The sequence below is a fragment of the Hypanus sabinus genome, chromosome 31 (genome assembly GCF_030144855.1).
Source record: "Hypanus sabinus isolate sHypSab1 chromosome 31, sHypSab1.hap1, whole genome shotgun sequence".
Taxonomy (NCBI): Eukaryota; Metazoa; Chordata; class Chondrichthyes; order Myliobatiformes; family Dasyatidae; genus Hypanus; species Hypanus sabinus.
Genome location: NC_082736.1, coordinates 6,494,260 through 6,509,510, shown reverse-complemented (window position 1 = coordinate 6,509,510; position 15,251 = coordinate 6,494,260). Strand labels below are relative to the sequence as shown.

The 15,251-nt window shown below is 45.1% G+C and overlaps 3 protein-coding genes across 3 annotated transcripts; all 3 read left to right on the top strand.

Moving 5' to 3' along the window:
• The first annotated feature begins 1,613 nt into the window (after positions 1-1,613).
• On the top strand, positions 1,614-4,605 carry LOC132383830 (histone H4). Its single transcript, XM_059955037.1, has one exon. The coding sequence runs from the start codon at positions 1,617-1,619 to the stop codon at positions 1,926-1,928; it is 312 nt and encodes a 103-aa protein (XP_059811020.1). The 5' UTR covers positions 1,614-1,616; the 3' UTR covers positions 1,929-4,605.
• A 3,170-nt stretch (positions 4,606-7,775) lies between these two features.
• LOC132383784 (histone H2B-like) lies at positions 7,776-8,209 on the top strand. The gene has a single exon (XM_059954989.1). It carries the CDS (start codon positions 7,781-7,783, stop codon positions 8,153-8,155), a length of 375 nt encoding a protein of 124 aa, XP_059810972.1. The 5' UTR covers positions 7,776-7,780; the 3' UTR covers positions 8,156-8,209.
• A 5,362-nt stretch (positions 8,210-13,571) lies between these two features.
• Positions 13,572-15,251, top strand: LOC132383794 (histone H2B 1/2-like). Its single transcript, XM_059955001.1, has one exon. The coding sequence runs from the start codon at positions 14,751-14,753 to the stop codon at positions 15,123-15,125; it is 375 nt and encodes a 124-aa protein (XP_059810984.1). The 5' UTR covers positions 13,572-14,750; the 3' UTR covers positions 15,126-15,251.

Below are 15,251 nucleotides of genomic sequence, written 5' to 3'. Positions count from 1 at the left end.
TTCTAACTTGCCCTTCTGGGATTTAGTACCTTCATACAGGATCTAATTTTATTCTTACTCATAAGTAAGAGAAATATAAGATCCCAAAACATTCACTGACTCTCAGCTGTCAGCTGGCCTGCTTTATTTCTGAAAAACTAATTCCTGTCTGTTCTGAACTCTGATTGGGCTCTACATAATGTTTCAAACATTCCTCAGATTCGCTGAGCCAGTCTGGAATATCTTAGCAGTAAGCAAGTTGCAGTCAATTCTATGGAAGATAAAGTCCCCCACTTGTTACTGGGGAGGGACAATTCAATAATCCTGTCAGTGTAACTGAAGTTTGCCGTTGTAAATGAACCCTCCAGTTTGCTGTGATATTCTCAGTTGTGTAACCTTTGCACCTTTTAACCCCCTTCCCCCCACTCACATGTAAAACATTCAAACCCAGGAATGTTGAGCTGCCAGCCCTGTCCATCTGACACATACTCCCAATGTTGAATTAACCTCATTTCATCCCATCAGTCCCACCATTGGCCTGACATTGGCTCTCGTTCTGTTCAGACTGTCTTGTCATACACACATTCTCCCATTTGCTACTCCAGTTCAAACTCCGCTAAGTGACACCATCAAACCTCCTGGAGAGGATATTGGTTCCCCTCCGGTCCAGATGGAGATGGTCTTGTTTGTCCCGGTCTCCCACCTGACTGGAAGGGAGCCGACTGATCCATAAATCTGAAGACCTCCCTCCTGCATCAGTTCCTCAGCAACATATTAAACTGCACAACATATCAATTTCTCACCACACAACCACATGGTTTGGGTCATAATTCTGTAATTATAATCCTGGAAGTCCTGCTGTTTTAACCTAGTTCCGGAAAATCAATTTGTAGGACCTCATACCTGCTCGTTTACACCTTTCCGTGTCGCACGAAGAAAGCTTCCAGTAAACATATTGACTCTCCTCCTCACTGGACCTGTCTCACCTTCATTTCGAGAGGCAATTGATCCTTGTGCCTGAATCCCCACCCACCTCGCACCAGCTCCTCAGCCACCCCTTACCTGGGCTTTGGAAGGCGCCAGAAGCGCGGTCTGTATATCCTTATTTCTGCCTAAGTATCCTGTTCCTTTGGGTGACCGGACTTTCATTTCCCTCGTGACCCAGGGGAACAATTGTTCTAATGATTTAACCCTCTCATCACTGGAAGTGACTGCACCCTCGGCCACCAACTGCTGTGTGTGAGGACGCTCGCACTGGTCATGGGGCCGGGGAGGGACAGACCGGGGTCCTCGGGGATTTGCGGAATGGAAAAGCACTTCCTATAATTTAAAGCAGGAGAATCAGCAAATTTCCAGAAATCCTCCAGACTGTACGTAGTGTGTGAGTCAGTTTCCCCGCCCCCCGCTGGAGCGCTTTGTGTCGGATAGACCGCTGGAAATTGGCGGGTGTGGTAAAGTGAAGGCGGAGCTGGACGATGAGAGGCCGCTCTCGGCTCTGTCCGTCACTCTGACTCTGTCTCCTCCCCTCCCCGCCTCTGTCTCTCTGTGCGTTTCTCGGGCAGGTCGGGGCGCTGTGTATAAAAGGAGACATCAGCAGTCGGTTTGTCACGGAGCAGCGACCTGAATGAAGCAGCGTCATGTCTGGCAGAGGGAAAGGAGGCAAAGGACTGGGCAAAGGCGGAGCCAAGCGGCACCGTAAAGTGCTCCGGGATAACATCCAGGGCATCACCAAACCGGCCATCCGCCGTCTGGCTCGCCGTGGCGGCGTCAAGCGGATCTCGGGTCTGATCTACGAGGAGACCCGCGGGGTGCTGAAGGTTTTCCTGGAGAATGTGATCCGGGATGCGGTCACCTACACTGAACACGCCAAGCGCAAGACGGTCACTGCCATGGATGTGGTGTACGCTCTGAAACGCCAGGGCCGCACTCTCTATGGCTTCGGCGGCTGAAATACTCCCACTTCCTCCCGAACACAACACAAAGGCTCTTCTAAGAGCCACCCACCGCCTCACAGAGGGAGCCGTGTCCACAACCTTTTAATTATTTTTATCGATATATTTGGCTGAGCTACTTTTGAAACAGATTAATCCGTTCGGCTTGAAATATCCCTGCGATTCTGCCTTTTCAGTCGGTGATTACGGCAGAAGCTCTGAATGCATTAAGATCGATCAGCATCCCCTTGTCCGTCTCGGACAGAAATCAGTTCCCTCATTCAGAGAAACGATTCTGTAATCATCCATTTAAATCTTCACTGAGGCAATTATATATAAAATGAAACAAATTGTAGAATCCGTGATACAATTAATGGTAAATAATATAAAAAGTAATCAAGCACCGTTGCTGGGTGCTCTGAAATCGGCGGGCGATTTGAATTTAATCCTGCGCCAATCACACTGTATTCTGATAGCATGAAGTCCGACCACCAGTAAATTCCTAGAAATCCTTCACTTTGGACGTGGTGTCTGAGGGAGTTTTCTTTCCCCTCTCTGGAGCTCTGTGTTTCGGATAAACCGTTGGAAATTGCCGGGTGAAGTAAAGTGAAGGCGGAGCTGGACGATGAGAGGCCGCTCTCGGCTCTGTCCGTCACTCTGACTCTGTCTCCTCCCCTCCCTGCCTCTGTCTCTCTGCGCGTTTCTCGGGCGGGAGTAGTGGCAGAGGGTTGGAGGATCGATTATGTTATCCAGTCACGTAAGAAAGGATCGATGGAAAACCAAACACAAGACATTGTTCAGATTCTGGACGGTCTCGGCCTGAAACGTCGGCTGTTTACTGTTTCTCACAGATGCTGCCTGGCCTGCTGAGTTCCTCCAGCACTGTGCGGGTATCGCTGCAAGGAAAAGCCTGGGAGCTGAGTCAGGTCTGCTGCTGCAGTTCATTCATTAAAGACTCGGCTGACAATGTCAATGCCCGGCTCAGCAAATATGCAGATATCACTAAAGTGTGAAGAATGTAACCAGCAATACAACAGGACGGTGGTCAATGAGGTCAGTGATTTGAGTAATGGCATATAAATGTGAGAAAGAAAATAGGTGCAGGAGTAGTCCATTCGGCCCTTCGAGCCTGCAAACAAGAACAAGAGATGTTCCGTTGTCATTGACGAACCAGGGCCGAACTGCCGTGGGGAATGGTCGGTCCCTGGGAGTGCTGTAAAACAGAGAGACATCGGGGTGCAGATATCGAATTCCTTCAAAGTGTAAACACAGGTCGGCAGGACGGTGAAGGTGGTGTTTGCCACACTTGCATTCATCGGGAGAGTATTGGGCACTGGACCGTGACGTCACATTACAGCTCTCCCAGCCTTGGGGAAACCACTCTTGGAGCAGGGCGTACAGTTATAGTTGCCCAGTGATCAGAGGGTGACATTAAACTGGAGAGGGTGCAAAAGGGATTTAACAGGAGGCTGGATAGGCTGGAACATTCTCACCAGAGTGTATGTGGCATTAGAGAGGCTGATAAAATAATGGCAGGCTTGTTTTTCAGCCTTCTTGTATGGATCAAGCCTTTGTATTATGGGAAACAAGAGGTATAACATGTTTTCGTGATCTATTTTTAGACAACAGCTTTATGTCCTTTGAACAGCTATCCAATAAACATAATTTGTCTAAAAGTCATTTTTTAGATACTTGCAAGTTAGAAATCTTATGAATAATATATTACAGACTTTTCCAAAATCATGTCCAATGGATATGACGGAATTTTTGTTAGCTCTGAATCCTTGCTGGAAGGTTTTAGTAGCCATCATTTATAACATGATCATGAAAATACAGCCAGAAGTACTTGAAAAAATTAAGAAGGAATGGGGAAAAAGAACTTCACTGACTTATACCCACAGAGCAGTGGGTGAAAATTTTACAATTAGTCAATTCTTCTTCTATTTGTGCTAAACATGCCCTAATAGAATTTTAGGTTGTACATAGGGCTCACATGTCCAAGGATAAACTTGTTCAATTTTATTCTTATGTTAATCCAACCTGTGACAGATGTCATTCTGAAGTCGCTTCATTGACCCACATGTTTTGGTCTTGCCACTGTTTGCAAAATTATTGGAAAGATATTTTTGATATTATTTCAACAGTTCTGAATATCAAATTGCAACCACATCCTATTACTGCAATTTTTGGTTCACCAATGGTGGATAAAAGTTGTTTATCCCCTCAGCCCGGCAGATGATTGCATTTGTTACAGTAATGGCTAGAAGATCTATCCTGTTGAACGGGAAATAAATTAATCCTCCAATTATATTTCAGTTGTTTTCTCAAACTATTTCTTGTTTGAGTTTAGAAAAGAAATTAGAAGTGTTGTTTTTGACCCTTCAGTTAAATTTGAAGAAACTTGGAGACCATTTATTCAACATTTTCATATGAACTCATCTGACTTTTCCTAAACCTTACTCTTATCCTCCTTAATAATCTGGATGGAGGTGTGGAGTTATTGATGCTACTGCGTATAATTGATATATAAAGCAATGGCCCATGTTGGTTCGGTTTTCTTGGGGAGGTTTTCTTATTTTCTCCATTTGCTGTAACCACTATGATTTTGGGAGGTTATTACATATGGATTATGATCCATTTGTATTTATACTTTAACCTATGTACTCTCAAGCTCTTTGTATTCATGTTTAATTTATGTTTGTTTAAAATCAATAAAAAGATTTAAAAAGAAAGAAAATAATGGCAGGAATTGATACGGTCAATAGTGATTCTGTTATCTCCAGGGTCATGGACTGAAAAGTTAGAGATTACATTTATAAAGTGAGAAAGGAAAGATTTAACTGGGACCCTGAGGAGCAGGTTTTGTACACAGAATGTGCTATTTCTATGGAACAAGCTACCCCAAGTGGAGGTATAGGTGGGCACAGTTGCAATATCTCTTGGACTGTGGAGAGGGAAGTTTCACAGGGACATGGGACAAATTCAGGTAACTGACAATGGTTTTGTTTGGCTACTTGGCCAGCATGGATGTGTTGGGCTGAAGGGCCTGTTTCTGTGCTGCATAATTCAGTGACTACATCTGTTGCTGTGGCAGAGTGGGAGGGACAGTGTCAGTTGTGAGAAGGTTTGGGGGATGTCAACAGGAGAGTGAATGGTTGAGGATGGGGCAGATGGAACAGAATGTGGGGAAATGTGAGATCACCAATTCCCAGGATCAAACTGTAAGAGTCATTTCCACACGGGGATGTTCAGAGGAACCTGGGCCTCCTTGTAAACAAATCACTTGAGTTAACATCCTGATACAATGAGTAATGAGAGGGGCAAACAGTATTTTGTACTGTGATCCAGGAGGAGTGGAGAAGAGGGGTACAGATGTCTCACTGGATTCTATAGGGCCCTGGTGAGAGCACACCTTGAATGTAGTGTCCGGGTTTGGTCACACTTCCTCAGGAAGGATATCCCTGCAATAGAGGGAGTTCAGTGACTGTTCCCCACACTGACTGGGCTGGTTCCAGGGATGGAGGGTTGGTTATGTGAGACATAAGTGAGTCGGCTGGGTCTGTATTCCTGCAGTTAATGAGAAAATGAGGAAATCTGTTAGATTCTTTCTGGATGTGACTGGCAGCAGGCAAGGAGGATCTTTCCTCTGAATGAGATCTCCATAACTGAGGAAAATACCCTCAGAATGAGGCGTAAATCACAAACACAAGAGAATCTGCTGATGGTGGAAATCCAAAGCAAAATGCTAAAGGAACTCAGCAGGACAGGCAGCCTTTATGGAAACGTGTAAACAGTCAACACTTTGTCCCAAGACCCTTCCATCAGATCTCGTCCTGGTGATGGTTCTCAGCCCAAAGCATCGACTCATTACCCTTTCCCATAGATGCTGCCAGGCCTGCTGACTTCCGCCAGCATTTTGTGTCTGTTGATCAGAATGAGGTGACATGCATTCAGGATGGAAATGAGATCATATTCCTTTAATCAGAGAACAAAGAACATCTGTATTCCTTATATAAGTAATCTGGAGCCTCAGGTGCAGGGTTGTGTCAAAGCTGAGGGAAAATTTTAGTAAATAAGTAAGTCCATCAGACCATCAGATTTAGGAGCAGAATTTGGCCATTTGGCCCATTGAGCCTGCTCTGCCATTTCATCATCACTGATCATTCTTTTTCCTTTTAGGCTCAATCTCTTATCTTCCCTTGTCTCCATTCTGGCCCTGACCAAACAAGAATCTATGAATCTCTGCCTATACCCAGTGATTTGGCCTCCACAGCTGCCTGAGGCAAAACATTCCACTGATTCACCACTCTCTGGCTGAAGAAATTCCTCCTCATCTCCACTCTAAAAGGATGCCCCTCTATTTTGAAACTGTGTGGTCTGGTTACAGACACTCCTACCACAGGAAAAGTCCTCTCCACATCCACTCACTCAAGTCCTTTCACTATTTGATAGGTTTCAATTCAGTAACACTTCTTTCTTTGAATTTCCAGTGACTAGAGGCCTGGAGCCATGAAATGCTCTTCATTAGACAAGCTATTTAATCCTGGGTAAAATTCCCCATTTGTGACGTAATGTCAATACAATAAATTCCCGATTTCAGAGATTTTTGAAATTTTGGATCAATCTGCCCAACATTAATCACTACTTTGTACTGCAGTAAATGTTATTAATTTAGTCCATGCAATCCCAGGTACACAGATGCAAAATAAAGACTGGTGTAAATTTAAGGCAGGGAAGTTGAACCTTAATTGGAGGTAAAGCCTGATTAGTAGGCCTCAGAACATTCTACTCCCCAAATGGTCAAATTAATGCCAAGTAACAAGGTGGAAAATCATGCAACATGCAGAATTACATGCCTCTCATTATCTTGCTCCATGGGATAAACTCAAACCGGGCCTGATCCACCCTGGCTGGGTCGCCTGCGTGAGATAGTCTCATGATCATCCAATGACCCTAATTTGTATTACTAATGATGTGTCCCTTTGCAAACCCAGTTCACTAAGCCAGGTGGTGTCAGGCCACGTTAATGAAAGGCATGGGCCAGATTAAAGTGGCTCCACTACACTACCCTATCCACCGTAGCCCCACATATCTCACCATACTAAACTCTGCAGCCTTACCTCTCCCTGCCCCACATATACATACACCAACCCTACCCTCAAACTTAGTCCAGAGGTCCAAGGGGACACACAGCCCCACAAACACGATGACCAGTGTAAGGAGGAGGAAGATCCAATAAAGGCAAGTGTTGGACCTGGTGAATGAAGGCATGGGCCAGATCAAAGTGGCAGCGTTGCGTGACTCTGAATCGAGAGTGACGAGATGAAGAAGCACAAGAGGGTGATTCTCCCACTGCCTGCATAATCTCTTTGTTATTTAGATTTTGTTCTGATAGTCCTCTGTCTATTTGAATATTTTGCTATAATTCATATTTAATTCCATAGTTTCTGGTCAATGTTGTGTCTGATGCAATGTGTCTGTGATGCTGCTACAAATCCGTTGTTCCTCTCACCTGTGCATAAATAAACTCGATTTAAACTTTACATTGAAATGTCCAAATCCCTCTTTCGTTCATCTGATTTTATTTTCATTCTGCTTTTGAAATTTGCGTTCTCTTTTCAATTTCAGCCCGCACCCCCGCCTGTCTCTGCCCTTCTGTACTTCCTCCTGCATTAAACGACAGCGGTAACCGCCACACATTGGCGCCGCTTCCCATCCCCCAGCGTTCCGATTGGTGATTCCTTTCTCCAAACAGCCAATGGGAATGCTCTGCAATCCAATCCTCATTAACATACCACTTTGGGCGCTGCCTATTTAATCCGCGCTCCGACCTGCTTCTGCTTATTATTGTGTTTGAAACCGACGAGGAAATGCCTGATGCACCGAAACCCGCTCCCAAGAAGGGCGCCAAGAAAGCTCTGTCCAAACCGGCGAGCAAGTCTGGCAAGAAGCGCAAGAGGTCGAGGAAGGAGAGTTACGCCATCTACATCTACAAAGTGATGAAGCAGGTTCACCCCGACACCGGCATCTCCTCCAAGGCCATGAGCATCATGAATTCATTTGTGAACGATATTTTCGAGCGCATCGCGGGTGAGGCTTCCCGCCTGGCCCATTACAACAAGCGGTCCACCATCAGCTCCCGGGAGATCCAGACCGCTGTGCGCCTGCTGCTGCCCGGGGAGCTGGCCAAGCACGCCGTGTCCGAAGGGACAAAGGCGGTGACCAAGTACACCAGCTCCAAGTGAAGGCAAGTTTGCTGACAAAACAAACCCGAAAATCAAAGGCTTTTTTAAGAGCCACTCACGGTTTCATTAAAAGAGTTACAGACTATTGAGACTTGGAATTAAGGTAGGTTTGGAATATTTTGTTGGTGAGCTCTTTCAGGATCGTATCTCCGTCAATCAGAATTTGCTGTCCACTGGTTAGTATAATCCCGATTTCTCTGTTACATTCCTGTGTACAGGCACAGGATCGTTACGCACCCTTCCCCATCATTTCCTCTCGGTCATCAGATTCCTCTGACGTGAACACTAATTGCTTTTTCTGGTTTAATTATTGTGGGGAATGCGGTTCATTAAGCTTTGTCACATTTTGGTTACTTCTGTTAACCACTTTCCAACGCGAGAGCTGAACACTCACGGTTCGTTCAGAGTATTGTTTAAAGCTCCACTTTCTGAAGGGCGACCCGTTGGTAAACTGACAGTTTACACAATGACCGACCGCGAACAGAAGCCGAGAATCTGTTTTATTCCAATCGTTCATCAATTGAAAGAAATCGGTGAACTGAATTCCCAGACACCATCGCAATATTAACTACACTTGGTTTAAATGTGTTGGACTTCAGTAACGGGGGTAAAGGGTCAACAAACAAACCTGTTGTAGATTAATTTCAGCAACCAAGGCTCTTTTGGCGGTGTTTTGCAAATTTCAGTTTATTTCCGCGGTTAGACGGTTATTTACCGCGCTTCTACCGTTTCTGTCTCTTGATTGGTGAAGAAAGCAGCTCCCTGATTGGAATATTTGCTGTCCAATCAGATAAGGCCAATCACCAATCATAAGCGACCTGCGACATTCCTGCAGACGGTACAAGAAAGGCCAATGCGCGCATTTCCAGAAGCCTGATTTCTAATGGTCATTACTTCGTTTATTTCTGACTTATCAAATCTATCTGACGTGAATCAGACTGACCACCATGCACAAGTCCCTGGACAACGGGGGCAAAAACTTCCCCAATGTCGTCCTCACCCTGATGGCCAGCTTGGTGTGTGGCTGTATCAGGTTGTGTGTGGATTCCAGGTACGTGGGCACCAAGTACCACCATGTGCCCAGAATCTACCTGTCACCCTGGCTACGAAGGATGGGTCTGACCCCTTTCCCACGCAGCACCCCTGTCGGCTGGTCGTTGCCACCATACCTGTGATGGACAGAGTGGGGTGGTTCCCTGAGCAGACTGTCCAGTTCATCTGGCAAAATGCCTCATCGCCAGACCTCACCAACAAGCACAAAGACCTCGCCTGGCTGGTGGTGAGAGGGGACCTCCCAGTCCGATCCCTCCTGTACGCCCGGAACGTCGTCTCCACGCCCCTCCGCCCACGGGAGGACTGGAGAGAGGAGGAGTCGGTGACCCCCCCTCTTTGCACACTGTGGGTTCGCGGAGAAGGTGTGGAGGAGGATTGAAGGGACAGTGTCGAGGTTCATCCCCAGCAGCTGCGTAACAGAGGGCTCTGATCTCCGGGCTGTTCCCGGGGACGCACACGGAGACCAACATCTGGTGCTGCTGGCAGATCATCAGCTCGGTCAAAGACGCTCTTTGGTCGGCCCGAAAATTGATGGTCTACCAGCACATGGAGATGTCCGTGGGGGAATGCTGCCGACTGGCACATTCTCGGCTGCAGGAGTACGTGCTGAGGGACTTACACAAACTCGATACAGGCACCGCAAAGGGCCGGTGGGGAAGGACCACAGTCTAGTGTTCTTCTCCCGCGGGGGTTGGGGGTATACCCACTGAATGTAAATATAAAAAAACAGTGCCCACGTGGGTGGCGAGGATTTTGAAAATGTAAAGACAGTAATGGAAGCAACTGTAAAGAATTGGAAGTCATTGAATGGTTATTGTATATAATTTTATGTTTGAATAAAGTATATTTTTGTTTAATAAAATGTATTCAGGAAACCTGTTGTTAACACATTTAAGTTCTTCCTTCCAGGATTATATCGTTATTAGGCGTGATAGATTTATTTATAAGTCAGGGTTTACACTTATATCGGGGTCAATAGGCCACTTTCAGGAGGTGGAGTTTTGGTAGAGGTAGTGGTGTTGCAAGTTTTATATAGAAAGTCAGAGGGCACAGAGTTGAGGATGTAAATGAAATGTGTGAGTCACTTGGAGAAGTATTTGATTCAACAGGTAGCGACATTAAAGAGGTATATTATTATAACCATTGTGGAAAGCTTTCGATTGATTTGTTGGAGAGTATATGTAGCTCTAGCTCACTAAGGGTTGTATGGCTGGGGATTTTAATGCATAGAGTTCACTGTGGGGTTGTTCTCAGAATGATGGTGATAGTTTGATTATAGAAGAGTTTTAGATATTTCACATCTTGTGTGTCTTACTGGTGGGAGAGTTATGAGATTTAATGTCCATAATAGTTCTGAAACTGCTGTAAATTTAACTTTAGTTTCAAACATCAGGCTGGAGTGAGTGAGTGGAATGTCATGGGAGATGAAACACTGGGGAGTGATCATTTTCCTCTGTTTATAAACCTGGGTTTAGATTTATATCGGAGTCAAGAGGCCACTTTCATGAGGTGCAACTTTGGTAAAGCAAATTGGGAGAAGTTTTAATGTTTTATGTGATGAACAGAACGTCTGTCTGGACTGAATGGTGAGGATGATGTTGATTTATTCAAAGAAAGGTTGTCACATTATTCATCAAACTGGTGTAAGAAATTCATATTAAGAAGTGCATTAATAGGAGAAAGGCTGTACCACGGTGCATGGAGGAGTGTGCAGAGGCAATTATTCAGAGAACTGTGGCATTTTGGAAAGTTATGAAGTATCACTCTCCGCGTGATCTTAATAAGTGTAACAGTCACAGGCCGTGGTGAGGAAAGTAATGAAACTTGTGAAAGCAAGTTAAAGACAGACGTACTTTATTGGTCCCGAGGGAAATCAGGTTTCGTTACAGTTGCACCAACCAAGAATAGTGCAGAAATACAGCAATATAAAACCATAAAAAATTAAATAATAATAAGTAAAAAATGCCAAGTGGAAATAAGTCTAGGGCCAGCATATTGGTTCAGGGTGTCTGACACTCTGAGGGAGGAGTTGTAAAGTTTGATGGCCACAGGCAGGGATGACTTCCTATGACGCTCAGTGTTGCATCTCGGTGGAATGAGTCTCTGGCTGAACGTACTCCTGCGCCTAACCAACAAATTATGGAGTGGATGGGAGACATTGTCAAAGATGGCATGCAACTTGGACAGCATCCTCTTTTCAAACACCATCATCAGAGAGTCCAGTTCCACCCCCACCACATCACTGGCCTTGCAAATGAGTTTGTTGATTCTGTTGGTGTCTGCTACCCTCAGCCTGCTGCCCCAGCACACAACAGCAAACATGATAGCACTAGCCACCACAGATTAGAGGTCATATTGTGACAGCATTAGAAGGACTATTAAACTTGGAGATGTTTGGGGAATGATTAAGAAAATGGGGGTGCAGGATTCATAGGGTTACCAGTATTGATTAAAGAAGGTAATGCATTTGTTCCTAAAAGAGAATAGGTTGAGTTACTGGCTCAGTCATCTGCTGCAATTCATAATCAAAATAATAAAGTAACTAAACAATGTAGGGATTAGGTTTTAAGAGTATACCTCAATGTGTTGGAAACCAGCTGTAGCAATGATAGCGATGTAAGGTTTGCTTTGAGTGAATTTAAGAAAACTATTAAGAGTACAGGTCAGATGACTCCAGGAAAGGATGATCCATGTTTAAACATGGATTTGATGGATTTAAACATGTATGTTTAAATGTATGGCCAACAACACTTGAGATTATATTACATTTTGTGAATCACAATTGGAGTTCAGGCCATCTTCCTTCCTCATGGAAAATAGCAATTGTAGTGTCTATTCTAAAATCTGGGAAACCCCAGTTGGATCCTTCTAGTTAAATGTCCCATTTGTGTAAATTTATGGAATGTACGATAATAGAGTGGTTGAATTATATTTTGAGAAAGGGAGGTGTTAATATACTGGATTAATTTAAGCAGGCAAATACTAGTTCTACACCACATGTTCCAAAATCAGTCAATGTTTGAATGCAGAAAACTCACCCAGCTACTTCAACACAGCGAGCTTGCACAAACAATATACTCAATGGAAATGACAATCCATGGCCTCCTATACTGTCGCGATGAGGCCACGCTCAGGTAGGAGGAACAACACCTTGTATTCTATCTGGGTAGCCTCCAATCTGATGGCATGAGCATCAATTTCTTAATCTTCCGGTCATGCCTCCCCTCCCTCATCATTCCCCATCCCCTTTTCCCTCTCGTTGCCTGCCCATCACCTCCCTCCGGTGTTCCTTCCCTCTTTTCTTTCTTCCATGGCCTTCTGTTCTCTCGCCTCAGACTCCATTTCTCCAGCCCTGTATCTCTTTCACAGAGTGAACCTCTGCATTCACAGACTAGAGACCAGTTGCTGCCTGAATATTATAGGGTGAGTGAGAGGGGAACAGCAGGGATGGATTTGAAAGCTCTGGTGTAGAATAGGAACACAAGCAGGTACCAGATGGACTGAGTGGCCTCTCTACTGTACATTAGCTGTGTGACAGGCAGGAAGCACCTGTGACACAAGATTTGAAATAGAGCTGATTAATTTGTCACAGATCCACAACATTAATGACTGTGTATTTTCAGACTAACATCAGCAGAACAACCCTCCAATGCTCAGTAACCAGGGTTCTGTCCTGGGAGTGATGAACAGCCACAGTATCTGCTGAATATTACATGAAGAGTGTCACATGAACTTCCAACTAGATTCAGTCACCATGATGGTTAAAATGTTCACCTAGAGCTTATTTCAACTTCCTCCCTGATGTGAAGCTGCCAGCGTCTCAGCAGGTGGGATGACTGAGTAAATTTCTTTGCTGACACAAGACCGAAGTTTGTCCTCTATGTATGATAAACTCACTGGAGCCTCACAAAGTGGGTGAACTGAATGAATCTCTTCCCACGCTCGGAACAGGTGTGAAGCTACACTGAGAGACAGAGACAACTGAGCCAAGTCTAGCTGCTCACTGGTTTGAACTGACTGGTGTTGTATGGGCTCATGTGACTGAATGAATCCCATCCCGCACACAGAGCAGGTGAAATGCCTCTCCCCGTGTGAACTGGCTGTGTGTCTGTAGGTTCAGTGGCCTGGCAAATCCCTGGCAAAATGAGAGGCGGTGAATGGTATCAACTCTGTGGCCATTTATCAGGTCAGATCAAGGACATGTCCGTGTATTGGGGTTCTCCTTGCTCAGACTGGTGTGCTGTCTTCTCAACCATCTCCTCCTTCACATTCAACGAAGGGTAGCCTTCAAATGCTGGGGAACTGGCAGACACATCAGACGTGACACACCGTTGCGTTTGAGATTCTCAGTCAGAAATTCTTTGCCTTTTCTATCCTGTGAAATATTTGCAAAGAAGATCAACAGGTGAAAGACAACTTTTTAGCTGAGATTATTTCAGTTTTTGTGTTGATGTCTGATGTCACTCTGTTCCAGTGAGGCTGAACACTATTCGGAGGAGCGACACTTCTAACCAGCCAGATTTCAGACATAAGGAAAAAACATCAAATTCTGTTTTCCTCTCCGCCCATCAAGCTGTGACTTGGCTCAGTTTGTTTCTCTCCATTAATATAAGCTTCATATTGTGGGTATGTCCCACAGACCTCCGAAGACACACAATACTTACAGGGTTGCTTTGTAAGAGTTTCTGCTGATTGTGACCCTGCTGGCATTTGACGGTGGTAAACTCAGAGTCAGCAATGCCATTGAACCTGAAGAGAATGTGATCGGGCTTCCTCGTTGCAGATTGATACGGCGGTATTCTTGTGGTGTGAAAGCTCCTGGTCACTTGTTACCCAGTACGTTACTGTGGTTTTTCACAAGTAAAATGAGATGAGGCACTTTCTGTTTAGGGAACACTATAACTCATTTATTGTCCTCCAAACACAGAAATGTAAAAACAGTTTAAAAATAACTTCATGTAATGACACAGCAAGGTCCCTCAGTGTATCAGCGCTTCTAAGGGTGTTGCCATTTACTATGGAGTTTCCTCCAACACTTGACCTGTAAAACTCCTCACATGTCCAGATTAAACTCTGTCCCCTATTTCTCCGTCCCTGTTTCCAACTGGTCTACATCCAGTTCTGTCCATTTGATAACCTTCCTCACCTCCCACAACTGCACCAACATTCATGTCATCAGTGATCTGATCAGCCCGTGTGTATTTTAATCTGATCAGACAAAGGCCCCATCGCTGATCACTGTAGACACACTGGTTACATATCTACAGTCAAAATCATTCTCAATTCCATCAGCCCGAGTGTTGCTACACAATACACCCCATTCAAACCCTCCCACAGAGACTACAGGGAAGTTACATGATTGTTTGAACATGTTCTACAGATATCCAATGAAATGAATTAACTGAAGAATCTTTTCTTCCAATAGCCATTGGGAATCCAAAGCATTCCCATCCTTCATTAACATACTGATCTGGGTGCTGCCTATTTAACTCGTGCTCCCGGCCGATTCCGCTTATTTCTGGGTCTGAAACGGTCGGAGGAGATGCCTGAGCCAGGGAAATCCGCTCCGAAGAAGGGCGGCAGGAAAGCTTTGCCCAAAACTGCGGGTAAGGGAGGTAAGAAACGTAAGAGGCTGAGGAAGGAGACTTACGCCATCTACATCTACAAAGTGATGAAGCAGGTTCACCCCGACACCGGCATCTCCTCCAAGGCCATGAGCATCATGAATTCATTCGTGAACGATATTTTCGAGCGCATCGCGGGTGAGGCTTCTCGCCTGGCCCATTACAACAAGCGGTCCACCATCAGCTCCCGGGAGATCCAGACCGCTGTGCGCCTGCTGCTGCCCGGGGAGCTGGCCAAGCACGCCGTGTCCGAAGGGACAAAGGCGGAGACCAAGTACACCAGCTCCAAGTGAAGCTGCCCAGTGAGATGATCGAAAACACAACGGCTCTTTTAAGAGCCACTCACAATTTCAATGGAAGAGTTGTACTAGCTTTTACGTAATAAATTACACATACTTTATGTCTGGTGACTTTTACAA